The sequence below is a fragment of the Bactrocera tryoni genome, chromosome 1 (assembly GCF_016617805.1).
Source record: "Bactrocera tryoni isolate S06 chromosome 1, CSIRO_BtryS06_freeze2, whole genome shotgun sequence".
Classification (NCBI taxonomy): domain Eukaryota; kingdom Metazoa; phylum Arthropoda; class Insecta; order Diptera; family Tephritidae; genus Bactrocera; species Bactrocera tryoni.
This window is the reverse complement of record NC_052499.1, coordinates 34,558,813-34,585,373: the sequence shown is the minus strand read 5'-3', so window position 1 is coordinate 34,585,373 and position 26,561 is coordinate 34,558,813. Positions and strand designations below refer to the sequence as shown.

General features: G+C 35.3%; 1 protein-coding gene across 1 annotated transcript in view; it reads right to left on the bottom strand.

Moving 5' to 3' along the window:
- Positions 1 to 26,561, bottom strand: part of LOC120782746 (homeotic protein Sex combs reduced) — a 54,825-nt gene that overhangs the window by 15,172 nt on the left and 13,092 nt on the right. Inside the window, exon 2 of the mRNA XM_040115188.1 lies at positions 23,959 to 24,973. Within this exon, the coding sequence (XP_039971122.1) occupies positions 23,959 to 24,895 (937 nt within the window). The 5' untranslated portion in view covers positions 24,896 to 24,973. The remainder of the gene's footprint in view (positions 1 to 23,958; positions 24,974 to 26,561) is intronic.

Sequence of the window (26,561 nt, the reverse complement as noted above, 5' to 3'; positions counted from 1 at the left end):
TAATGTACGATATTATCTAATACGATAAAAAGGAGTATCATGTCCACTATAATTGATTGTCAAATTGACAATACTCAGAAATAACAATATTGCCAGGTCTTCTATTTTGCTCGATCACTTTTCATGATCATAAATCATTTAACTTCCGATCTGACCACGCGACCACAACGATCAACATCACACCAGCCTCAACCTCTGCAAGCATCATTGACATTCGAACAAATGCAACAAAAATAACAATTACAAGAAAAACAGTGAGGAAGATGAAATCACAAGAGGTGGCATGGCTGCCAAAACGAAAGCTAGAATCCATCACTCACATTCAAACTGGGCAAATTGGCTCGAAACTACTTTAAGCTGCTTTATTATAACGGAAAGATTTAAGGTAAAAAAAGTTAAACTCGTTTCGGTATTTCGTTGAATTCTTGAGTACTTATTAAACCTAAACATATATTGCTAAACGATTTGTTTACGCACTTAACCTAGCTAAATATGAACATTTAATTCAATAAAAAAATTTAGTTTACTTCGAAAATCCATAAATAAATCAGAGCGCGTTGTGTTTTATGCTCTGCTATGTTTGAGTTGTTGCGCTGAATAAAAGAGTAGCGGCGGCTGGACTACCCGTGATATGTGCTTGCGACATGCATGAGCAGAGTTGGATGAAATAAATCTTCAAGCTATGCGCATTGGAAGTCAGTAGGGCTCCTTAACAAACGGCAACAAAGTAAATTGTATATTCGGTATAAAAATGCTAAAACGACGACGGGTAAAGTTATTCTTTGAATATCAGCGCGATTTCGGAGATCTGAACGCAGCGACCACTGTGGAGGCAGCACCGTCGGCAGCAAATAACATAAATATTCAACTTGAAGATGTAGATTGCGGTGCTGAAATGGCATTGTGAGTTTGTTTGAGGAAGGTGTCGGTGGGGTCGGCGGTGAACAAATTGGTGGCACTGAACAGCATCGGGTTAATTTCTTTCGGAAAAAGAAAATTAATCAAATCGTATGAGAATTTCGTGTCATGATAAATGATTCTTATTGAAGTGAGGCGACATGATGCGACAAATGATATTACGATTGCTATGGCCACAGCGATAGCGTTTTCGGGGGGTTATTTAATACGCGCAAGCCATGAAGCACTCGACGATTAACTGAACGACACGAATAAGTATGAGTGTATGTATTTATAATAATATACATATGTGTTACAGCTCAAGTTAAAGTTTTTGTAAGCGTTCAAAGCTTATACGTATATTGTTAACGGGAGTGTACGAACTCAATATGACGAATGTCGTGTATAGTTATATGCGTCTGTAGTGTGGCTGCAACAGGTGGAAGCTGCAGATAGAAAAAATACTCGCACAAAAGTTTTTTGTCTCTACAATGTTTACTTCTATTCGCAATCGTGGAATGTTTTATTAAAAAACAATTGCAACAAAAGTTGAGTATCTTAGCGAAGTGTTGGTACTGTTAAGTGAGTGGAAATACTTGCCATTTACTCAATCATTAATCAAATGCTCTTGAAAAGATGTTATTAGTGTCCGCAAATGGTAAATGAATTCCAACGAAAAGTGTAACATGCAAACAATGCACAAAGGAAACGGTGACTGCCGTTGCCCCAGTGAACACATTTCGCACCCACAAAATTAGGAAATTCTACAACTTCCCCAACTTTAGGACATGTGTTCTGCCACATTTTTGGCTTTGCATTTTTGGCTATTTTAAATTCAATAGGGTGATTCATGATATGTATGTTTTAGCTGTTTTTAAATAAAACTTTGTAAATATAATTTTCTATCGTATTTTTTATGTAATTAAAAAATTTTAATTTAGTAAGTGAGAAAATTTATTAAAGTAGTATACAGTGAAATTCCTCATAACCGGACACCCACCGTGGAGTGTTTTTGTCCGGCAATGGGGCTGTCCACATATCGGGGCGTGGAAAAACGAGTGCTAAAATGTATTCTTAAAGTTGGAAGCTGAAACTCAGAACTATGTATATTTCTATTGAACTCCTACATGCGAGCTAAGGTCCAAAACCAGACTGTACCAGTGCAAGTCAGCTGTGGCAAAACATCAAAAATTAATAACAATTATCAACAAAAGATCAGGAACTATAAATTGTATACAAATTTCTTGAGACATTTTATGAAATATTGCCAGTTTATCAGAAATTATTTGAATGAAATGTTACCTACATAAATGGTGTCCGTATCCGGTCAATGGAACGTACTCATGTCTGGTTACAAAAACTGGTTGTGCAGTTTTTGCAAAAGATTTTATTTATTCTGACAATCTTATTATGGGCTAGTCAATTTACACTTTTAATATCAAACACTAGACATAGTGAATCAACCTAACATTCAGTTCTACGTGTTATTTTGCTTGGTGTTCTATTGTTTGTGGGTGCTTTGGTCTTCTCTTTTGAATTTTCCTCTCATCCATGTTTTGTACTCGGTGCTAAGTTTTTGATGAAAAATGGAAATTTTGTCAGAAAGTAAATTGATTGCTTCGCTTTAAAGCGTTCTTTCTGTAAGATCTATATTCTACGTGCCTTTGTGATAGCGAATTGGGCAAAAATATCGCACAGTGTGCCGTTGTCTTTAGAATTGTGACTGAAAATAACACAATGTAATCAATGTGTTTGAAGGAGAAAAAAATGTGTAAAATGAATAATAATTTCTTAAGAAAGAAAGCCTTTAACATCTGTATATTGGAAGAATATGTATAATGTGTGAAATGAAATTTTGAATTTTGTGTTCGTTCTCATTCTTAAAATCAAACTCCTTCTAATATTTTCGTTTTGTAGAGGTTTGGCTTTAAAAATTTTATTTGCTATAGTTCACAGTCTTAAAACATTGTAAGCATTTTTCGATGTTTTTGTTTTTTCTGTGATTTTGTGTTTTGTGAACAACAAAGTCAAACTAATACGTGAAGCGCATTATTATGGTGCAAAATTCAGTTTTAGTTCTTCCTCAAATCTGGGCGAGTAAGTTTTTCTGAATTTCATTAAGATTTATCATACATCTATATTGACCGATAGATGCTGAATAAAGTCAGACGGAAGTTCGAAAAATCTTATGTTAGCTATATGAAGGGTAAGAGAAGTATTGACCGGCACAAGAGTATGTTGTCATAACTAAAATATTCACGCCGGATTTCAATACTAGATCTCTTAGATTGGCCGATGTGGTCGGTAAAATATCAACCATATTTACTGCGGTTCACATATTTGGTGTCTAGGTCTAGACAAGTTATAGCTCGATTTCGAAAATTTTTGGGCATACATACGATTAATTACCTTGAGGAAACCATTTTTTAAAGATTGGCTCTGATAACTTCACTGATTTGTATTCTGTTAAGTGAAAGAATTAGATAGAATTCTGAAGTTCGTTGTATGGGAATTAGGCGTGGTTGTCATCCACATTCACAGTGTACATATAATAGAAGTACTTTGGTAATTTCAGACACCAAATTGGTTGAAATTGGTCACCAGTAGTTCCTGAGATATAGGATTTTCCCATGAAGGTGGGCAGTCCGAAGTTTAATTCTTATATAGCAGTTTTCAACATAACCGTTTTAAGGGAGTGGGCGTGGTTTATATCTGATTTTATTAATTTTCACAGCATACGAAGAGGTGATAAAAAACAAACTTGTTGATTTAGCTTCAGCGGTTTGGAGGTTTGAAAGATATACATTGCACCAATTTGTGACCGGGGCCACACCCACTTTTAAAAAATTTTATTCCACAGGTGTCCCTGGCTACTGCGATTCCCTGTACCAAATTACAGCTTTGTATTTTAATTTAGTGCTTAGTTATGTTCTTTCATAAGTTTTCGTTTAACGGCGTGCTAAGAAGCGTGTGTACATACTTATGTCATCCTGATTATTTAAACATATACTTATGTATAATTCGTGATACAAATATCCGTTAAGTGAACACAATTTTTATACGAGCAACATGTTGTGATGGTAGAACTAGAATACTGTACCACTGTACCATTTACTGAAACATATTACAAATAATATTTAAATCGCACTCACATTCCCTTTGATTGTGGGCTTCTGGGCTTTTGAGCTAAGGCTCTAAGAAATTTCAGCCGTTCAGTCAAGTGTAATGACATCATATGGTGCTGTGCGGGTTTTGAAATCTGTACGAGTGATTTTGCGAAACAGCTGGTGTAGTAGAAGTAAGTAGAAGCTTCATTAACAGCAACTTTATCAAACGATGTGAAGAAAGTTAAATAATATGTGCTATGTTATTTCGTTTTTTTCATTTTGTTAGGAAGACACTAATGTATTGTAAAGTTTTTTAAAGTTAGTCATTTTAATAAAATAATTCAAACGTTTATACTTTTTATTAATTTTGCTCCGATTCTACTAATATATTTACAAAACTAAATCAAACAAAATATCTGCTAAAGCTAGATTACGTATAATAATATAGTAATATCTATATACTACACATAATTTACAGATTTTCTCTTATTCGTAGGGGGTTATGTATGTATTGGCCTTTTTGTGTTTCAACTTCCATGTTATTGATTTCAAAAGCATCTTATTCGCAAGTGTAAGCCCTTTACCTTCAACGAAAAGGTATTTGCATATAATATTCATTTAATAACAGTACATAATTGCAATTTGTCGTCACAACTTCGTCGGTCTGCATAGGTAAATACAAAAGCATATTTCCAAGCAGGCGGTAGGTGGTGTTGATTGCGAAGTCGTAGAACCCACACTCATCTTTTCTTTATTGCATCATACTCTTTTATTATCGGTTCCATTGTTACATACAAGTATTTCCAAATTCTTTTTATTACTGTACAAAGGTAAATAAACGTGTTAGGTGCTAATCGAAATTACAATTAACAACACTAACTTTAACTTTAAAGCAAGGAGTATTAAATGTACTCTTATATATATGTATATATGTATATAGATGAGTACACATATGTAGGTATGTTATATGCACATTTAAGTCATATTTTACCTACAACTTCCAATATTGGTTGGCGCTGATCGTGGATGCTGTGGCAGCTATTATGATATGGCTTGAACCACGGATCCATTGGTGGAGCGGCGTAAGCGCGTTCGTTCCGCTTCGCGCTTCATTAAAAGGCGGGCGGATGCGAGCAGCGTGATTTTTGTTGTGATGTGCGCGTGTGGGTATATTACTCTGTAGTTGGCGTGCTTTTTACAGCTCAGTGTAACAGCAACAAATTTGCACATGCGCGCCTGACTTACTTGGGAAAGTGAGATAACAAAACAAAAAAAAACACAAAAAACCAAAAACAGAAAAAGATGAGAATAACTTGTATAATGAGTAAATAAAAAAATCAAAACATCTTTTGTGGTGCTCAAAGATGAGATGGGCGAGAGTCTCTGTTCAGTTCGAGGCAAACACGTACAAGGTACAATGATCGCATATTTTTTGTATCTTTTGTACGTTTAAGATTTTTAAGTTTGACATATAGTGCTAGCGGCCATATTGGATGTAACTTGGTAGTCTACACGTATACATACATATATGGGCTTAAAAACATACATATGTATGTCCTACACAACTATGCATGTTTGATGCTTTGCATTGTTAAAAACTACTATGTGGCAGTCTCCTCTGCTCTTAATCATGTTATGAATTTATCTACTTTATGTAATCGCTTAAAGTATGTTTTATTTATTTTATTAAAATCCAATTCGTCTACCAACATTCCCTAATCCGCTTAAGCAGAATAATTTAAATTTCCATATTAATAAGAGCCGGATGTTGTAAAAATCGGCACATACATTTCACTCAGCTATGAATTATTATTTAATAACTTTGGCGTTTTGGTAAAACAACAATAGTTTGTGTAATCGTGATTAAATTCATGCAGAATTTACTATTTGATTAAATAACCTTTGACTATTGTCATTGCCAATTGAAGTTTTCTGAATAACTAAAAATAGTAAATAAAACCTTACTTATGCTAATAATTCAAAAAAAAGCGCTCAAAAGTTGAGCTAAAGTGCTAAAACAGCCAATTAAGTTTTGATATTGTAATTTTATGTGCAAAGTCATCATGTACGTATGTATATGAATCAATTTGAAAATCTGGAGCTCATGAAGCTGTGGAATTTTGGTTGAGATTTCAAGCCCTATGTCATAAAATGGACTTGCTTGAAGTTATCGAAGAATCACACCTACTGGAGAATTGCGAACTTGCATTGTCAACTAAATGAAATCGGATTGGCTAATATTTATCTTGATAAGTTTTAGTGGAACCAAATCTGTATATTTAACATTCCAATGAGATATAAAAATCCTCTTCTTACATTATGCAGAATATAAGTCAAATTCGTTTCTTAATCATAATAAATTTCTTTTCAAATGATATTGAAGCCTCTGTATAAAAAACATACAGACTTCAATTTTTATTTCTTTTTTACAGAGAACACAATGTACTTCTTCATATTTTCTGTGCTGGTGACGAAAAGATATTTATCACAATTACGACACCCGCCCGGAAAGAAACAAAACAAAGCAAAAACAAAAAAAAAATAAAAAATAAAAAATACTCGCACCACACGCCATGAGCAAAAATATAATTTTTGTGAATATTATTAATGGCAAATCAATGAATGCGTTGACTACAAACTTCAAGGAAAGTATAAAAAGTGCACTTCCATCCCGAAGAAGTGTGCATAAACTTTCTTGAATAGAAATTTTCTTTGTGGTCAATATTCTCAATTTGATTGATTGCATAGCAGTGCACCGGATTGCAGAATCGCTGTCGGGGTATCTACAGATTATAGTGGCTGCGCGTTGATGCGACCAATATAAATTTGCGTGTGTGCATACTGGTATAGTTCACTGCCTTTCATTAAGTGGCGAAAGACGTGGACAAAAGCGTAATTTTCGGTGGATCCAAAGAAAGCTAAAAAACCGAATGCTTTGCAAGAAAAATGGCTGCGATGAGCACCTTTTCTGCGTGGCGCTTAATGAATATGGTGTACTAAGGTGTGTTCATTCAACGGTGCTCGCCATGTTGGCAGTGCGGCAGGAAGGAAAAAGAACAGGACTTCCATTAAAATTGCTCAGCCGACGCTACTTTAATTCAGCGCTGAATAGACGTTGTTGTAGTATTTTCCTTTAAATTTCTTATTGTGTTTTTGATCATTTGCCAAGATCAGACTCTTCTTGTAGCGCAATTTAATTAAACAACTTGAGCAAGTAGCCGAACAGGTTCCCCGATACAAGAATCAGCGGATTGTGAGCAAAGCAAACATGATGCCAAATGACTTTAATGTGTGTTGCCAAGGTATGCATAAATATACCCAGTTGCAACATCAACTGCCTCAAAACTAGTATGAAACGTAGCCCTACTAGTCAGCCGACTATCATTTTCTAATTTTCGAAATGCGAAAATTATATTAAGTTTTGAAAGTTTTTTTTGGAAAAGTGTGTACAAAATTGTGGTCCGTTTTCTTATTTCCTAAAATACGATTTTTTTTCAGAAAAAATCTGAGTAAAATTTTTATGCAGAAGATATCCGTATGTATGTACATATTTCTAACATGTTCAAATGGTAACTTGATTGAAATTTATTTTTTTAAACAGTTCTAAGCTGAGCACTTCTCTCTTCGAGTGCATACTCTCCTAAGTATTTAACACGTAATATAAGAGGAAACTTTGTGTGGCAAATACAGTTGGAACAGGTTATAACTTGCTGGTCCCTCAACTTTTACACAACTCTAGAATAAACACCTATGTATAATAAATAACGCGTTGATAAAATAAAGTTCAGCCTGAATAGCTGAACAAGTGAGCTCCCTACTCGGAAGCCCCATAATTATGTGAGTTGGTCATTTAGAATTAAACTCTTTTATACAACGCTTTGCAAGGCATCTCAGCCGTAACTACAACATGAACTTAAGGCATTTGCTCTTAAATACATAAATGCATGTTCCTTGTACATGAACATACGAAGAGTAATTATGTATCAGTATATTCTGTGATGTTAATACATATGTATGTATATGCATACAAGCATGCATATCTGACTATATTGAAATTGTATACCCGTATAATAACCCTCTTCTTTTCTTGCACTGGAGTTGTGGTACGGGTTTTTGCAAAATCTTGGACCGACTTTGACGTTCTCCTTCAAGGAAATATAGGCGGTAATTATCTTTGGCGTAAATGCGCACATAAATTATGTGAAAAAATATGTATTCACATTAAAATCGTATGCAGATACAACGATGCTGATAAAATAACATACCTACGTGTATGGCCAATTCAACGGACTTACTGAAACTGACGGCCTTAGCCGAGCATCTTTCTCCTGAAGCTTGCCGTTGTTCCGATCCACAAATGATTTAAAATTAATTATTTTTTGTTAGTTGCTGCTACTTATTTCGATTGCAGCCCTAAGCTCGTTGGACATTGTTACTGATTTAGCTTCTCTTGCTTTTTCTTCTGGAACGGTTTCAAAGAAGAACCATTAAGAATTAAAAGGTCATTAATTATGCAGATAATTAATTTGTTATATTTTCAACACAATTTTTGATTTCTGTTATGACTATTGAATTTTGGTTTTTCAATAATTTTTTTTTTTGTTCTAAAAAAGCGAATTTCTGCTCAGAGAATATTTGAGAAGTTAAGAGCAGCAAGTGCCCTTTCCTTAATATTTGGAGATGTGCTGATTTATTTGTACAACTAAATCCAATATAAGTACTTGCAGACCTTGTACATTATACCTTATTGAACAGGGTATTTGTATGTATGTATAAAGTTTGCACGAAATTTCAAACAATCCGAAGGAAACTTAGAAGACCCTATAGAGTATATATGGTATATGTATATATATATAATATGCTCTAAATACTCGAACAAGATGCTTTTTTATTTTATGTTCAAATAAGTAGAAATGTCTATTTGAAAAGATAGGTGTGCTCACAAAAAAAATATACATATGTATGTATGTATGAATTCTTACAAGCTGGCCAAGAAGCACGTGACCAGCCGTTGCTCACTGCTCACTTATGTTTATTAATAATTCAACATTTCTTGTTGAATTTGCAACCAATTTGCGATGGTTCTGTTTCACCTTGAAGATACTCCGTTGGGCTGCATTTTATGAACGCACGTTCTGGCTACTGGCTGTCGGCTGTCGGCTGCTGGGTATTTCTGACATAGCCTTCCCAATTTGACATTGGTAGGAATGCGTGGGCGCGTTTGCCGACATGAGGTCAATATAGTGTGCGATTAAAATTCAAAACATGGATTTGAAGCATTTCTGTGTTCAATTCGGTGGGCCTTAATCATGTAGCATGATGGCGGTTGTCATTTTGATTTGATAAATTTTCATTGAACATTTTGCTGGCATTTAACTAAATTTATTGCTCGAACTTTTTCCCATTTACACTCCAATTCCACTTTGCTAGTTTACACTTTAATCTCTATTACATTTAGCACCTAATGTTTACTAGCCGATTCACAAATATATTATTGTATATTTATAAATTTTCCTTTTAATGCGTTGTCTGAGTTATGTAATAAGGGAAAAACGTACTTTTGCTCTTGAGTGAGAAAGTGAAATTTTGTATTTCGTGTAAAGTGCACGCATGTGTTGAGTTGTTGTAATTATGAAAGTTTAGTAAGCTAAAACACATCTTTCAGCGATTGTACGTCATCGACCGATGCAATGGCGCCATTGCCTGTCAGCCGATTTCTTCTAATATTTAAACGCATATCACTTGCAATAGTTTTGTATGAATGCACAAACAGTCTGAGCCCACTTGCTGAATCATCACTACTCATATTAAGAAAAATTACCTAATTTTTATACTCTGAACAGAGTATATTAAGTTTGCTACGAAGTTTATAACACCCAGAAGGAGACATTAGAAACCCAATAAAAAATAACATATAAATGATCAGCGCATTTTTGCGCACATTCGCAGCACTATAGCATATAACTACCATACAATCTAAATGATCAAAATTAAGTTCTTTTATGGAAAATTTTCCAATTTGTAAAGGTTTCTTTAGGGAATTTGCCATGGAATATAGTCTAAGGCTGCGGTACAATCTTCAAAAAAATTGATCAGATCGGACTCATAAAGGTTCAAATTTAACAATGGAGTTGCATAATGTATATTCTATATACGATCATTTCATTCGTTTCTCCAGTTCACTTCATTTATATATTGATCAGACTAGAAGAGATTGTCATCAAATACATATTGATTTTAAGGGGTTAGGCGAGTTTGAAAATTTCAAAAAATCAAACTTGTTTTTTCGTCTTATTAAATAATACAAAATCTTTAAAATTTATCCCAAAATTTCAAGCTGATTTGAGGCAAATTTTAAGAGCTTCTAAGAGACGATCCGGAAGCTCCGCCCATTTTGTACAAATTTTACACACATTTCGAAATATCATCATCTAGTCATTGAACCATTTTTTTGTTTATTACAACTTTTTTTTCGGGCAAATATATGAGAAAAACTTTATCAAAACCTAAGTTTTTTCCAAGTCTGTTAAAATTTTAAACTGTAATTAATTTTTTCCTTCGTTCAATTACTAACGAAAGTTTTTGGTATCTTGATTTTAGATAAACCAATAATGATGAGGTACCAATGGCTGAGTTTTCGGAATTTTTATATAAAATATATGACACATGCATATTGAAAAAAAATATACCTCTGACACCCATCTAACTCCGTAAAATGTTTACAATAAATGACATATATTGAAAAAGGAATATACCTCTGAAACCTATCTAAAAGAGTTAAACATTAAAAAGTTTACTTCGTATAAATTACAACTCCGTAACTTCACTTAATACCAATTTATTGTCGATTCTCCATTTTTGACACACCATTATAGCAGGCTTTCCTCTTTTAATTCTTATGATTCGAGAGTATTTAATATTATATACTTATGTATATACCGCATGCACTTGTCTTATAGTTGAATTTACTTCTATGATTTGAAGTTCGATGCCATTTTAAACGAAAATTGCACTTTAAGTATATGGTAGTATATTATGCAATAGGTGGATAGACTGGAAAAGCGTTTTAAAATGCTAGTGCTGCTATGAAAACAGTAAAATCGGAGCATAGTTATGATTCTACTCGCATCTATGTAGTTGTATCGCCTGTCGTAGCAATTTTATAGTTGAACGTGCAAGTAATAAAGAGGTTGCAAACGAGTTAAATGATGCAACTTTGTGCAAAATGCATAGACCTGGACTCGTATTTGATACTAATAGTATATTACTTTAACATTAAATGAGAAACAACTCTGCCTCGTACAAGCACGCACATACTCAAACTAAATGTTTGGCAGCATCCTTAAAGCATTAAAAGAACCATTCTAGATTATATGATAACTAAGATTTGTGCATATACATATGTACATACTACGTATATGTATTGAAAACGATCACTTCTTCATGTTCTCTTAACTTAAACACTTTACTTTATTGTTTCTTATGTTCACCATTTTCTCCAGACCTCATGTTTACTGAAGCTGCTACATAACAAGTTCTGGCATTAACTTTAATAGAAAGCGTTTGGTGGAAGCGGACATAAATGTGTTGGTGTGTCGATGGAAGTTTATTGTCCGACCGGACTGGTTGGTTGACCAGCCGGTTACATCGTTGGTCCGCGCTTTGCTGATGGGCGGCTAGCAGACTGCTGCCACAGGTACCCAATTACATTTTCATTAACTTCGAACACGACTTTTCAAATTGCTACATTTAATCATAACGATTGTTATTATTTTACTTATAGAATGTTCATAAGTACGCGAACGCGTTCGCGTGCTCATCTCATGAGGTTATACATCAATTCCCTATACTTGGCAGCGTGTTATGCAGAAACAGTTCGCGCCGCGAGAGCATTGTTTTCCTCAAAGTGCTGATTGTCATAAATTCAAGGCTCTTGCTCTTGCTGATAGACTAAATAAATATGAAAGTTCAATGGGAGGAAGTGGTGGATCGCATAGGTACTAGAATTATCACTTGTATTAAATTAAGGCCGTAATATATTTATATTTAAAGCAAATAGACTATCCATTTTGAAATCCGTAGTCCCTGCTATATCTGCAGGGTAGAAAACTAAAATTATTTTGGTATATGGTAAGTAGGGTTTGAAATAAACAAATACTATAATAAGGAATAAACGAAATATTCTTTTGTGAAGCTTAATGGGCAAGGACTTCGTTGCTAGATTTTAGTATTATAATATTAAATATTGAATGTCTTTGCCACTTTGTGTATCAAAACTGTATTTATACATATAGACCAAAAATTAATATGATTATCTGCTAATTGTCTTTATGTGCCACTCTTGTACTGTGTAATTACCGTTTGACCATAATTTTAATATAATATGTTATAACTTAATATAATAAGCCTTGCTTTAGCGAATCAAAAAATATAATTTTTTGGGAATTCCTTTGGGAAGGAAAGAAATAATTGATTAAAGCGAAATATCAAGGGTTTATAAGGTTATATATTTAAACATCATCCGAAAATTTTTTGGATACGAAATCTTTGTAATTCTGCCTTTGGGAAGCAATTGAGCGATGCATCTCGCATGCCAAAAATAATACACTTTGCCCCAATTCCTTACGACGTTTAGTTTGTTTTCTATCCCGCCCGTCAATTAAGAAAAATCGTAAAAATGAAAAACCGAGAAATCGCGCGTCAAAGTTTTCGCTTTATGCCCAAGCGCTCGTATATCTGCTAGATGCTCGGTCACTATTTCCCTTCTGGCTTCGACAATATTTTGAATTCCCATCTATAACTTTGGGGACATATTCTTAGATAATTTTTAAAGAGATTTAAGCAAAAAAAAAATCGATTTTTTGAGGCTTTTAAAGCAGGCTTCCTTAATACAATAAGCCTTTCTTTAGGGAATCAAAACTTGTACACACAAATAGCAAAGAATAATACAACACGGTATCCATTATAATGTTTTTTGATAAAAATAAAAAGAGTTGAAAGTAATACGGAATAGGAATGAGGAAATCTTTTTAACTTGCGGGAAAGCTTAAGTACTCGTGTATATTACTCTGACGTTAGAGTCGCAAAAGAACCTGGGGTCAATACACACAAAAGTTTGCAAATATACATATGTACATACATACATATTAATGCAAAATTTTCATGTGGTTTTGTACAGGATGAACATTTCATAAACTGGTTTTAACTGGAAGCAATGGAGTTGGACACAACAAAGCTTAGCTTCAGTACAAAGATTTTCATTGACCTTTCAAGCAACATGGTAGGCTTGAATAGTGCGGATGTAAGTTTTTGAAGTTGTTTATAAGGAAAAATAATCAAGTGGCCAGGGGCTGCCCTTGCTAAGTGTATCCTGTTTCAGCGCATACATGTAGTAGGTCCATACCCGAATTAATACTCTCTTGTACTCCAAGTTTCACATTCTGCATTCTGTATACTCACCACTTGCTTTATGCACTTACAGTACTTGAGTGACAGTTTTTTGTTTCAATATGGCATAACTAAGGTGGTTAATCATGCACACCGCTAAAGACTTAGTCCGCAATATGTACCATCCAATAAATACCTAATAATTGTTAACTGGCGTTATGCGGTACTCAAGTTCGTCGTCACAAATTTGCATAATTGCATACATGAACGCTGATTCGTTGCTTGAAATATGGCCAATTGGGAACTGATTTTAACGGGCTCGCAAGCGTTGCGTTTTAGTACACTGAATAAAACGAAAACTCAATAAACTTTATGTTTTTGTACTGAATTTCAAGCTAATTTTATTTTTAATTGTACTGTACATGTGTATAATAACTCTTCCTGTGTTTACAAATGCTTAGAAATGTTTATTAAATTGTGCAAAATGGTACAACTACATGCATATGTACATACATACATATGTATATTGCTTTGTATATATGTATGTATGTAAATATGTAAGTGTGCAAACGCTTCTTTTCCTTATTTTTTATATAATAATTAAACTATAAAAATTAATTGAAGCTGATCATTAGTCCAGTTATTACTCATTTCAGATTCAAACTTAACAAAATATAATATATTTTACTCAATTTCTTTCTGGTAGTAAGCAGAATGCTTTATAAAATGAATTAATTTTAAGTAGAAGAAGCAAAAACATTAACTTCGTTACACCGAAGCTACTACACCCAACATAAAAAGCAAAATATTTCTAACAAGAACTTGATTCTGTTCGGTCAATCTGTATGACAGCTATATGCTATTGTGGCCCGATTTCTGAATTTCTTCGGACGTTTTACCGTTACTTTGAACATTAATTCGCGTCAAGCTTCGTGGAAATAGCTTTGTAAATAAAAAAGTTTTCTATACAAGCACTACATTTCGATCGTACAGTTTGTATGGTAGCTATGTAAATGCTATAACGATCATGGCAAAATTAACTCAGCTCGACGCTCTGAACATTTGTGTGTATATTTTACATTGTCTTCGATTTGCGATAATAGACTAAGTTTACTAAATTATATCACATACAATCATACATTAGTACGACTCAATGTTCTCTTTTGTAAAATTTACCAAGTATCTCTCTTGCGTATCTTCTCAACAGCAAAGGAAGAAACCTCACAATGAGCACTTCGAAAACTTGAGCACTTGCGGTGTCCAACAATATGTTGACTTCTTACCACCGATTTTGTAACAAAGTACAATAAAGTTTTTAAGCAGCTGTTGAAAATGTTCTACACTAGCTGAAAAATCAGAAAATAATTTTTTACGTACAGCAACAACCATTATATGGTGCGGCGATGAGACAATCGTTTTGGCGGCAGTGCACATGTCGTGTTGCGTTAATATCGGTATTGTTGGCGTTGTTGTTTCTGCTGTCAACAGCGCATATACATAACGGTTTGTTGACGTTGTTCTACTTGTCGGCTGATCGTTTCTGTGTATCGCAACTTTGCAAAAAGCAATCGAAGTGTGGCGTACGAGATCTTTCAATGGTTCTGCCAATGAGCCTATTATCTGCCGCACTAGTAAAAACGAGAGAAATGCCCATTATTTATCAATGCCTGTCAAAGTTATATGACAACGGCAACTGCTAAAATTTTCATTCCAACTTCTTATATTAAATGAACTAGTATTAAATTTTCTTCCAGAATTATTTTTATACAGCTTATACTGAAACTTGGTATACGTGTTCCTTTGCAAAAAATGGAGAACAAGTTTGTAGATGGGCGTTATCAGACCACTGCCACTTCCACAAAACGCCATTAAACGTAAACCTATACAGGTAAGGAAGAGCTAAGTTCGGGTGTCACCGAAAATTTTATACTCTCGCATGATAAAGTGATAATCGAGATTTCATTATACGTCATTTACATATTTTTCAAATACCGTATTTTTGTAAAGTTTTATTCCGCTATCATCATTGGTTCCTAATGTATATACTCGTATTATACAGAAAAGGCATCAGATGGAATTCAAAATAGCGTTATATTGGAAGAAGGCGTGGTTGTTAACCGATTTCACCATATTTCGTACATGTCATCAGGGTGTTAAGAAAATATTATACACCGAATTTCATTGAAATCGGTATAGTAGTTCCTGAGATATGGTTTTTGGTCCATAAGTGGGCGAGGTCACGCCCATTTTCAATTTTTTAAAACAGCCTGGGTGCAGCTTCCTTCTGCAATTTCTTCCGTAAAATTTAGTGTTTCTGACGTTTTTTGTTAGTCGGTTAATGCACTTTTAGTGATTTTCAACATAACCTTTGTATGGGAGGTGGGCGTGGTTATTATCCGATTTCTTCCATTTTTAAACTGTATATGGAAATATCCGAAGAAAACGACTCTGTAGAGTTTGGTTGACATAGCTATAGTAGTTTCCGAGATATGTACAGAAAACTTAGTAGGGGGCGGGGCCACGCCCACTTTTCCAAAAAAATTGCGTCCAAATATGCCCCTCTCTAATTTGATCCTTTGTGCCAAATTTCACTTCAATATCTTTATTTATGGCTTAGTTATGACACTTTATAGGTTTTCGGTTTTCGCCAATTTGTGGGCGTGGCAGTGAGCCGATTTTGCCCATCTTCGAACTTAACCTTCTTATGGAGCCCAGAAATACGTGTACCAAGTTTCATCATGATATCTCAATTTTTACTCAAGTTACAGCTTGCACGGACGGACAGACAGACATCCGGATTTCGACTCTACTCGTCACCCTGATCACTTTGGTATATATAACCCTATATCTGACCCTTTTAGTTTTAGGACTTACAAACAACCGTTATGTGAACAAAACTATAATACTCTCCTTAGCAACATTGTTGCGAGAGTATAAAAATGGCATAACTAGGTTTGTACCTCCAAGAGGGTATAAGATTCATATATCTCGGGACCTGCTCTATCCATTTCAATTAAATTCTTTTGAAATTCTTAAATTACAGTGTGAAAATGAGCGAAATCGTGCCACTACTGTTCTTATAATGAATACTTGCCACAGACCTCGTAAACCAAACAAACTTTATTTACCAAGGTATTAACCCAGCTGTTTATACTAAATGAACACATACTGCATTGTCCTTCGAACTCGGATTTAATCCTTCCCGTACTTAGCCCTTCCTTACTTGTTTCTTAACTATTTGTTTGTTTTACAAATTGAAATAGGGGTTTCTTGGTCATACTAAATATGAAAGTTAAGGTGTTAGGATATACAGGGTCCGGCACTCGAAGTGTAATAAACTTCAGACCGTTAGCGCAGCTGTCGCACTGGAATCAGCTGTTTATAAATTTGCTGAATGACAGTTCGGAGTATTCTTCACAAGCGTTTTGCCAAAATTGAATTCAAACGTAATAGTGTGATTGCTCTATATTTAGCTGGAAAATCACAGCCAGCAATTGTTCGTGATCTCAAATACCTTAATGTGAATAAAGTTTTTGTTTATCGCACCATCACTCGTTACAATGATACTGGTAGCATCGCAAAACGCCATGGAGGTGGTCATCAAAAGACTGCAACGCCACGTGAGATGGTTCGGAAAGTGAAGAAGCGACTTGAGCGAAATCCACGACGAAGTGCCAATCAAAGGGCTAAAGAACTGAAAATATCCGACCACAGCATCCGACCCATATTGAAAAATGAGCTCAAGGTCAAGCCTTACAAGTTCCAAAAGGCCCATGATCTCACACCGAAGCAGCAACAAGTAAGACTTGAGAGAGCGAAGCAGTTGCTTCGCTTGGCCGAAAGCGGTCAAATTCCGAACATTGTGTTTTCTGATGAAAAAATTTTTCCAATTGAGCAATTCGTAAACTCTCAAAACGATAGGGTTTACTTGACCCACCGTTCATATGAGAATCTAAGCCATCGATTGGCCACCAGGAGGCAGCACCCGCCACAAGCAATGGTTTGGGCCGCTGTCACCGCAGATGGGCACTCTACAATTGTTTTCATCGAGCCTGGCGTCAAAGTAAATGCGACATATTATCGGGAAAGTGTTCTGGAGGCTGCTTTGAAGCCGTGGCCAAACAAACATTTCGGTCGCAAACCATGGACGTTTCAACAAGAATTTATGATTATTTACACTTCGAGTGCCGGACCCTGTACAGAAAATTAGTTTTGTCCAAAATAGACAGTTTGATTTTCTTACTACGACTAAAATTTTCACAGACGAACTCTGAGTGCCTATCGAGTCCCTAGCCCACTTCTCTCCAACAGTCGTCATGAAGCTACCGTTCTTTGCATTTGCAATTAGTAAAAGTTAGTTTTGAAAATGCAAACAAAAGACAAACATTCAATATTTATTCATTTGCCGTAGCCGTTTGGAATGGCTATAATGGTCAATGGCTTCAAGACAAATCCACTCCTACGTTACCACATTTTATGCATCGTTTGCACGTAATTACTTTCCATCATAATTTGTGGACCGTAATGAAATGTGGGCAAATACTCTCAACGGATTCCGAACCAGCGGCAATCAATGGCGCATTTTCGCTTGTATCAGATACTAATAGATAGAAATGTTTCGTTCTACAGCTAGTTGCAAAAACAGGGCAGGCGTCAGCTAGGTGACCATTCTGTAGAGCCATGCGTCTGTTTAACCACATCAAATACTAAAATTTTCTAATAATTACTTAGTCATTATATCCGAATGCCTCATAATACACATTTACTCATACGCGCCCACACATACAAAATAACATGTGGATAAACAATATTTGCCAGTCTGAATATACATACATATATACATACTCATACATATGTATTTCTATATTTGTAAAAATAAATGTTCGTGAATGCCGATGTGCCAGGTGAGTGTGTGCATGTTCTGGCCCATTTTGCTATTTTATAATCATTATGCTGCATTTGCTTAGTGTTTTGTTGCAGCTTCTTGACTTCTTGCTTTGTTGGTATCTGATTGTGGAGCACGAAATCCATTTGTAATATTCTTAGTTGTGGAAAATTGAAATCTGTTGATGCAACGCTTAGGTGCGATTTGGTTTTAAAATTAGAGTACACACACACATGTATGTGTGTATTTGTAGTCCGTATTTAAAGTTAATGGAGAGTAATTAATTTCATTCAGTTTAACTTTAGTTCACATTAAAACAATGTATGTATCCCTGGAATAATAATATAAATAAACTACCACAAAATGAAAAATTGCTTTGTTAACTGAGTTAGAAACAATTAAAACCGGTAATTATTTAACTGATTTGAGTCTGTAAAAGGGAGCACGTAGGCATTCCATATTTATTATATTCAAAAACAAGAAAAACCGTTGACTTCGTTTATACGAGCAATAATACCCTTCACAAATGGAAACGTTTTCCATACAAGGGCTTAAGTTTGTTTGGCCAGCTTTTATGGCAGCTATATGCTATAGTTGTCCAATCTAAACTATTAATTTGCAGTTTTGCGAAGATACCTTGGGAAGAAAAATCGCTTCTATGCAAGAACTTTTATTTTGATCGCCCAGTTTGTATGACAGCTATATGCTGGTTCGATAGGTTCCGATCCTGTTAAAATATAACTTTATTGTTTTAAAGGCATTTTATTGTTTTAATTTTCATTTCTTGCATTCATTTTCAGTAGCACTGAAAAAAATTACAAACATGCAGATGAAGCTAATAAAAGCGTTTTAAAATCAACCAGACGCACTGGGGTCTAGGTATTTGGTGTTTGGGTTCTTGAAATGTTATAGTCCGATTTGGACAAATTTTGGGCATAAGATTAAATACAATTGAATTTGTGCAAAGTTGTATGCCGATATATGTACATACATATTCGTTGGTGTTTGATGTGTATACTGCCAGTGAAAGAATCAGAAATGTGGGCGGTGTCTCACTCATTGTGCAATTTTTACCCTCACTCTGTAAAACTCTTAACCACCAGTTTTGTTGTGAATTTAAGAGAATTGGTTGTGTCCATTATCTGATTTTACGCATTTTCTCAGAGTATGAAGAGACGCTAAAGAAACTTTTGGGAGCGGAGCTAGGCCCTAGTTATGACACTTTAAAGGTTTTCGTTTAATCGTGCTTTGTGGGCGTGACAGTGGTCCGATTACGCCCATCTGCAAACTGACTCTCTTAGGTGGCAAGGAATATATCATCAAGATGTTGTAAAAGTGTTGAAAGCCTTTAAAAGTCTGTAAAAAGTCCGTAAAAAGTCTCAAAAAGTTGAATAAAATATTGCAATGTGCGTAAACCAAATTTATTTTATTAAGTTGCAAAATTATAATTCAAAGTAAATTTATTAAATGGCTTTCGTTCTTTGAAATACGTCTTATACTACGTTCGGACCGACAACGAAAACATGTTTTCGGGGGAAAAACTGGTTTTCGCACGAAAACTTGTGTTTTCGTCCATATAAAATCTGTCAAACGAAAACACAGTTTTCGCTGAAAACTACTTGACAACTTAGATTCCACTCATTATAATCGGTGCCTGCTCTAAATTAATCGATGTTTTTGGAAGACATATTTTGCCGGCCCTAAATTGTCACTTGATATTTGTTTACATTCCATATCCCTTTCAGTGGAAAAAATAATTTGGGGTGGAAAAAAAATCTAAAACTTTATTTTTAAGGTAATATAATGCTCCTAAGTTCGAAAAAAATATTTATTTTTACCTGTGATATCGCAATTTACAGTTAGGGCATGTCGATTATATTCGACATTGACACTGGAAGATACCAAAATTTGTTATATGAAAAATGCAATTCTGTCTCAAATTATATGGCATATTTATTGAAAATTAATTGATTTTATAATTGTACTTATTGGTTTTTATGGTATTCCAAGAAACAATTGGCTTCTCGTTTTACACAGAGATAAACGTTACATTTTTTACATATTATAAAGGAACTTTTACCACAATTGTTGGCTTTGCAACGTCCTGCGCTTTTAACATTTAAAAATTCCGGTAAATGCCTTATTTGATCCAAACGAACTTCTGGCGGTGGTTGTGTTTGGACATTTCTTTTATGCTTAGGCGGATTAGGCGACATAGAATCATTGTCGCTTTCTGTGTTCCTTTCAGAACGCAAAGCTATTTGGCAGCTGCCCCTTGACTTTGTCTTCGACGGTCTTCCTCGTTTACGTGCTATATCCCCTTGTGTATTTTCCTGTTCTGCAGAAAGCAATGTTGTTGCTACAGCGATCCTAAAACTCATGGAGTCCTTTACATTTTTCTTTGGAATATTCTTCAATGTACAGTCGCGTCTATATTCCAACCATGCCGCTGTCAAAGACAAATCCACAAAGTGCATTATTACGCGAAGTGTCCACTTGACAGAACGAATGTCAATGCGGTAATATTGAACTTGTGGTCTGTCAAAGCATATAAATTCATTAGAATCTTTTTCCCACCGTTTAGCCTTATCTTTAACTCCAATTCCAACAAAACTCGACCCCAGGTTGATGACTTTATTGTCATACCAACGAGTGATAGGTACAACACCATTTGCGTCAATGCATTTAGCAGAAAACCCTCGCCCTCTTGATTTCATTTCTTTCTCACTAGGAAGTTTGGGATTAGCGAATCTATTAACACGAATGGTTCCGGCGGCATTAATTTTGCGTTGCTTCAATATTTCGAAAAGCTGGTAAGAAGGAAAGTAGTTGTCGAAAAATAGATTGTGACCAATGGCCATACTTGGAATCCGTTGACATAGATCAAGAACAACAGCAGAACCGAAACCAACATCCTTCACTATTTTTTTTATCTAATGGAGTTGTCGATCCTTGATAAATAAGAAAATCTTACGGAATTCCACTTTTACCGCATAAAAAAAAAACTTTGATTCCCCATGGGGTGGGCTTTCCTTTTATGTATTGTTTTGCTACGAACTTCCCTTTAAATGGAATGATTTGTTCATCAATACAGAGATTTTCCTCCAATGGTAGGCTCCAAAGACGATTTCTCACTGTGTTTATTATTGGTTGAACTTTAAAAAGTTGATCTCTATTCTGCCCTTTTTTGTCCATAACATCAACCAAATGTAAATTATTTCTAATAGAAAAAAAACGTTTTCTGGTCATATTCTCTCTGAAAAATGATATTCCAAGCGAAGGATCGTAAAACATTTCAACTCTCGGAAATTTTAAAACCCCCATCATTATATGATGTGCAAAAACAATTCGAACTTCATTGACTGAGCACTCCGTGAAATTTAATTGACCTTTCTGTTGAGCATATAAATTGGTATGATACGCAGTTCCAATGAAGAAATCATCAGTAAGGTATTTTTTAAAATATGAATATGGTGTACCAATTTCAATATCTGCAGCATCTTGTGTACGTTCAAACTGAATTGCTGTCGAAGAATGTTCTATTAGATTTTTTCTCCAAGAAATAGCCTTCTTTGCTGTGAAGGTCAATGAAGTTTGTATGCTTGACCTTGGCTGCTCATTATCAACTGATATACCCATTCCAGATATTTCGGCCTCAGTGATAAGCGGCAATTCCAAATCTAACACTTCATCTAAGGCTTCACCGCAATCTGGAATAATTTCCCGTTCTATCACTTCAAAAGTATTTCCATCCACCTTTTCGACATCATATTCCACCATATCTTCACACTGGCACTCATTTCCATCTTCAATATCAGAACAATTTGCAAGAATTTCAAATATCTCATCATCATTTAAAGCTTTATATGTCATATTTTCTGAAAATTTATTATAAATAACCAAACTTTTATATACATTTTTTTTCTAATTGGAAAACAAAACTTACTTTGCGGGTCAATGTCAATTATATTCGACAACAATATATTTGGAATTATAGGTATACGCTAATTACTTTTTCTTTGTTTTTTTTTATAAGAACGATTATTTGAACACTATTGATTAACATATAATTTTGTCGAACGCTTCTGATAAATTCTAAATACCTAAATTTATGTTGAAATATAGCCGATCGGACAATCTTGTTGATAACCCAGCAAAAAGATCAAATTAACTAAGTAACTAAAATTTAGAAAACTGAATGTAGCTTATGTTCATTAAAATGCTCTCTGCCTGACTAACTAATTTAACAACAAGAACTTATGAGCACGTTTACAGGTCCTTTTTTGACATGAAAAAGCGCGCTCATCCAATGTCGAATATATTCAACAAATCCACTGAAAGGGATATACAAAAACAGCTGTTGGTTGATATTCTCATATTAGGGGGATTCTCTTGCTCTTGCAAAACCTTGCACGGTGCAGAAATGGCAGAATTTTCCTGTTGGTGCAACGGCACAACAACAAACACACGCTATAAATATGTCAGACCAAAACCCACGTTTATTTTCGAGCCGTCATATATCACTAGATTCTGCAATGGGTGCTCTCTTGGCCTTGCATATTTCGGTATAGGATTTTTGCATTTTATGTCATCGTGCAATCTTGCAAGAGCAAGAGAATGCCGCTATTGATAGTTGTCAGTGATAACTCATCGAAAACACACACTGTCGGTCCGAACGACTTAGATTCCACAACATACAAATGTGTTTTCAAAATGTTTTCAATGTCGGTCCGAACATAGTATTAAAATGTGTCGTCTGACACTAGTAAAGTAAAATATCAAGTGATTTGAAGACTTGAAACTAATATTCTCAATTTACATCATATGGGGCGTTTGTTAGGTGTGACCTCGCCGATATGAAAATGATCCATAGATCTTGATCAGCTAGTGGGCAGCGAGAGAAATTCGAGAAAAAGAAATCCACATTTTTTTATTAATAGTTTAGAATTAACAAGTGGGCTTATCTGCGCCTTATCTTAACAATCTTAAAAATGTAAAGCCCTCACTAAATAAATTCTGAAATGAAGAAAATGTATGATATTCTTTTCACTACGATGTACCAGTTCTTTTGAAAACTAAAATTCTTATTTTTGTATTTACACATGTACATAAGTATGTAGAAATTCAATTTTCCATATCCATGATAATTGGGAGCAGCATGTGTTTGAAAGAGTAAGCGTGGAGAGCGTGTACCGGGGGATAATGTGCAGTGAGTGCGCGTATGTGCACTATATACAATCAGTGTATGGAATATGCTGCTGACACTTCTTCGCAGAGTGGTGGGTGGTGGTGATAGGCGCACGAGAAGGTGAAAGTGCCATGAAAAGATTGTTTATTTGTTTTGACATTACGCTGCGTTGAAAGTTGAGGGTTCGAGGCATTGATGTTGAAGTACTACACAGTTTTGTTATTGAAGTACTTAAAATCAAACTATAAAAAATATTTCCTTTACACCAATGTTTGCATGATTTATGGAATCTGAGCAACGCAGACAAGCTGGTGTGAGATCGTACGCCAAATTTCAACAATATAATTTGTCTATATGAACTTTTTGATATAAACAAAACACAAATAGTTTTGATCACTTCCTTATAATGCCACAAGCTATCTTAAAGGGGGAGATGTTAATTTAAACAAATGAAGAATTTTAATCAAATAATATAAAAGTGCTCGTAAACTTACTTTGTCCTAAATGTACCCTTTTCATCCACGGATAGATCTGAGGTGGGTTTTTCTTGCAGTTGCCACTATTTTGACTACTACCAGCCTCATTGCCGCTATCGCTTTCCGAGTCGCTGTCACCACCTCCAGGACTGTGCATTGGCACATTTACGTTGACGTTGACATTCACGCCAGCCCCACCGCCTCCACCAACACCGCCATGAGTGTTTGTTATGTTGGCCGCTGCTGCTGCCACTGCCAGATTCCCGCTTAAAACACTTTTATTTAGCGATCTTGCCACACTCTCCACCACCGACGTTGGTGATAGTTTCGGCGAAATCTCTCGCGTCGACAGATCTTGCGGACTGGCTAAAGATTGAGTGTTTGTGTTATTATTGCTGGTATTAGTGTTGTTATTGTTGCCGGTGGGCGTTGAGGGATCATTGGCGTATTTGCAATTAAGATTGGTTTGTTGTTGTGCTGGTTGTTGTTGGGGGTGCTGTTGTTGTTGCGGATGTGATTGCTGCTGTTGGGCGGCATGTTGCGCCGTCACATGTACATGTTGTTGCTGCTGTTGTAGAAGCAGCCGTTGCGGCTGCAATTGAGTGTAGTCCACCATGTCGGGATTTTGTTGGCCACCTCCACCTGTCCCACCTAAACTGTATGCTGCCTGATTGGCATAATGGGACTGCGGTGTATTCGGGTACAAATTTGGTGAATATGCAGCAGCAGTTGGAAAGTAATCGTTGCCGCCAGGTGTACCAGCGCTAGAATTGCTCTGCCCCCCGGAACCACTGCCACCGCCGCTTGCGCCAGGGCCGCCATTGCTGTTTGTGACATTTGCTCCGCCGGTGGGATTGCCCGTGTGATTTTGCTGAGGATTTATTTGTTGTGGATAGCAAGAAGCGAGAGAATTCACGAACTGATATGAAGACATTGCAAAACAGTCGGGATCCATGTTGTCGGTTTATTTAGAAGGAGAGTTAATCACAAAATCTTCGATGCTGCCAACTCCTGTTTATAGCCTTTTCAATCTCTGTGAATAAAAAATAAAATTATTTTAAGTCTTGCTCAGTTTCGTTTCTTAATTTATTTGTTCTTGGTCTAAATTGAATTCTATTATTAATAACGCTATAGTAGTTAGAGTATTGTTCAAACGAATATATACAAGCATTGTACGGGGTCAATACCTTCAAGTAATGAACTTAATTTTTCTCCCTAGAATTTAAGATGTGTACAATTTTTGTGTTCAAATCTAAACGCCCGAACGGTTGAAAGCTTATTGAAAACTCTTAGCCGCACTATTCGTTGACTGGTAGTAATAATAAGAAACGGGCAAACGAAATGGCGTTTAAAAAAAGAAAAAAAGAGAGTAGACTTAAACAAGAAAGTACGTTTTTTCAAGTGAATTTGTTGAGAACAAGGAAGTATGTATATAAAAAAATGTTAACACTTTATGCTCGTGCTCACAACCTGTTTCGGTGGAAAAGGGAATATAAAGCCGCACCAACTCTAACTCATACTACCAAAAGATACAATGAAGAAACAAAACCCAACCGTTAAAATACTTATTTTACACTTAAGAAGCAACAAATATCGTGAGGGCTTCTAAAGGGGTTTAGTCGAAGGGGTAAGTCTTGCTCTATCATATGTTTTTGCCTTTATTCTTTCCCTCATTTTTGTTACAAAGGCAATGCTCCGTTATTGAAAGAGAACCTATAATTTAGAGTCAGTGGGCAATTTATGCCACTGGCAACACCAGGCTTTTGTTGCTCAACGAAAAGATTCTTTCGTTACTGAGCTGTGTTAACTTCCATACTTAGTATACTAGTATATCTACTTATGCCAGAAACGTACGTATAATAATATGCGAATACAGGGAAATTCCCAAATACGGACAGCCCTTATAACCGGACACCTTTTTTTCATACAAAACCAATTCCTATACCTGTTTATGAGTATGTTCAAATCATTTCTGATAACACACACACACAAGCTTTTTGTAAAATGTTTAAAGAAAATTGTGCCGAATTTATAATCACAGTTTTTATATTCTGGAAACCAGTTGCTACGGTGTATTATAGTTTATAGCGATATAGATACAGGGTTATATATACAAATGATCAGGATGACGAGAAAAGTTGAAATCTGGTTGACTGTCCGTCTGTCCGTCCGTGCAAGCTGTTACTCGAGTAAAAATTGATATATGTATCTTGAAGAAACTTGGTATGCAGATTCAATGGTACAAAAAAATATTCGAGCTCGTAGATGGGTGTAATCGGACCACTGTTACGTCCTCAAATCGCCATTAACCGAAAACATATAAATTGCCATAACTAAATTAGGATATACAGGCATGTGCTGTCGTGCGATTTCTGTTTGATATCGAAATTGCAAATCGCACGAATTGATTTGAGGTGTGAAGAAACTCATTCGATTTTGTTCTGGTTCGAACTTAAATTCGAAAGAGTTGATAGTCAAACAATTGACATTCAATAACAATTTTGTGTGAAATATTTTTGTGAATATGAGTGTTTTTATTATTTCTGCGTATTTAATATACCGAAATGATTGGAAAAATAGTGAGAAAGTTGGACGACGCATTTAGATATTCCAGAGTCAGT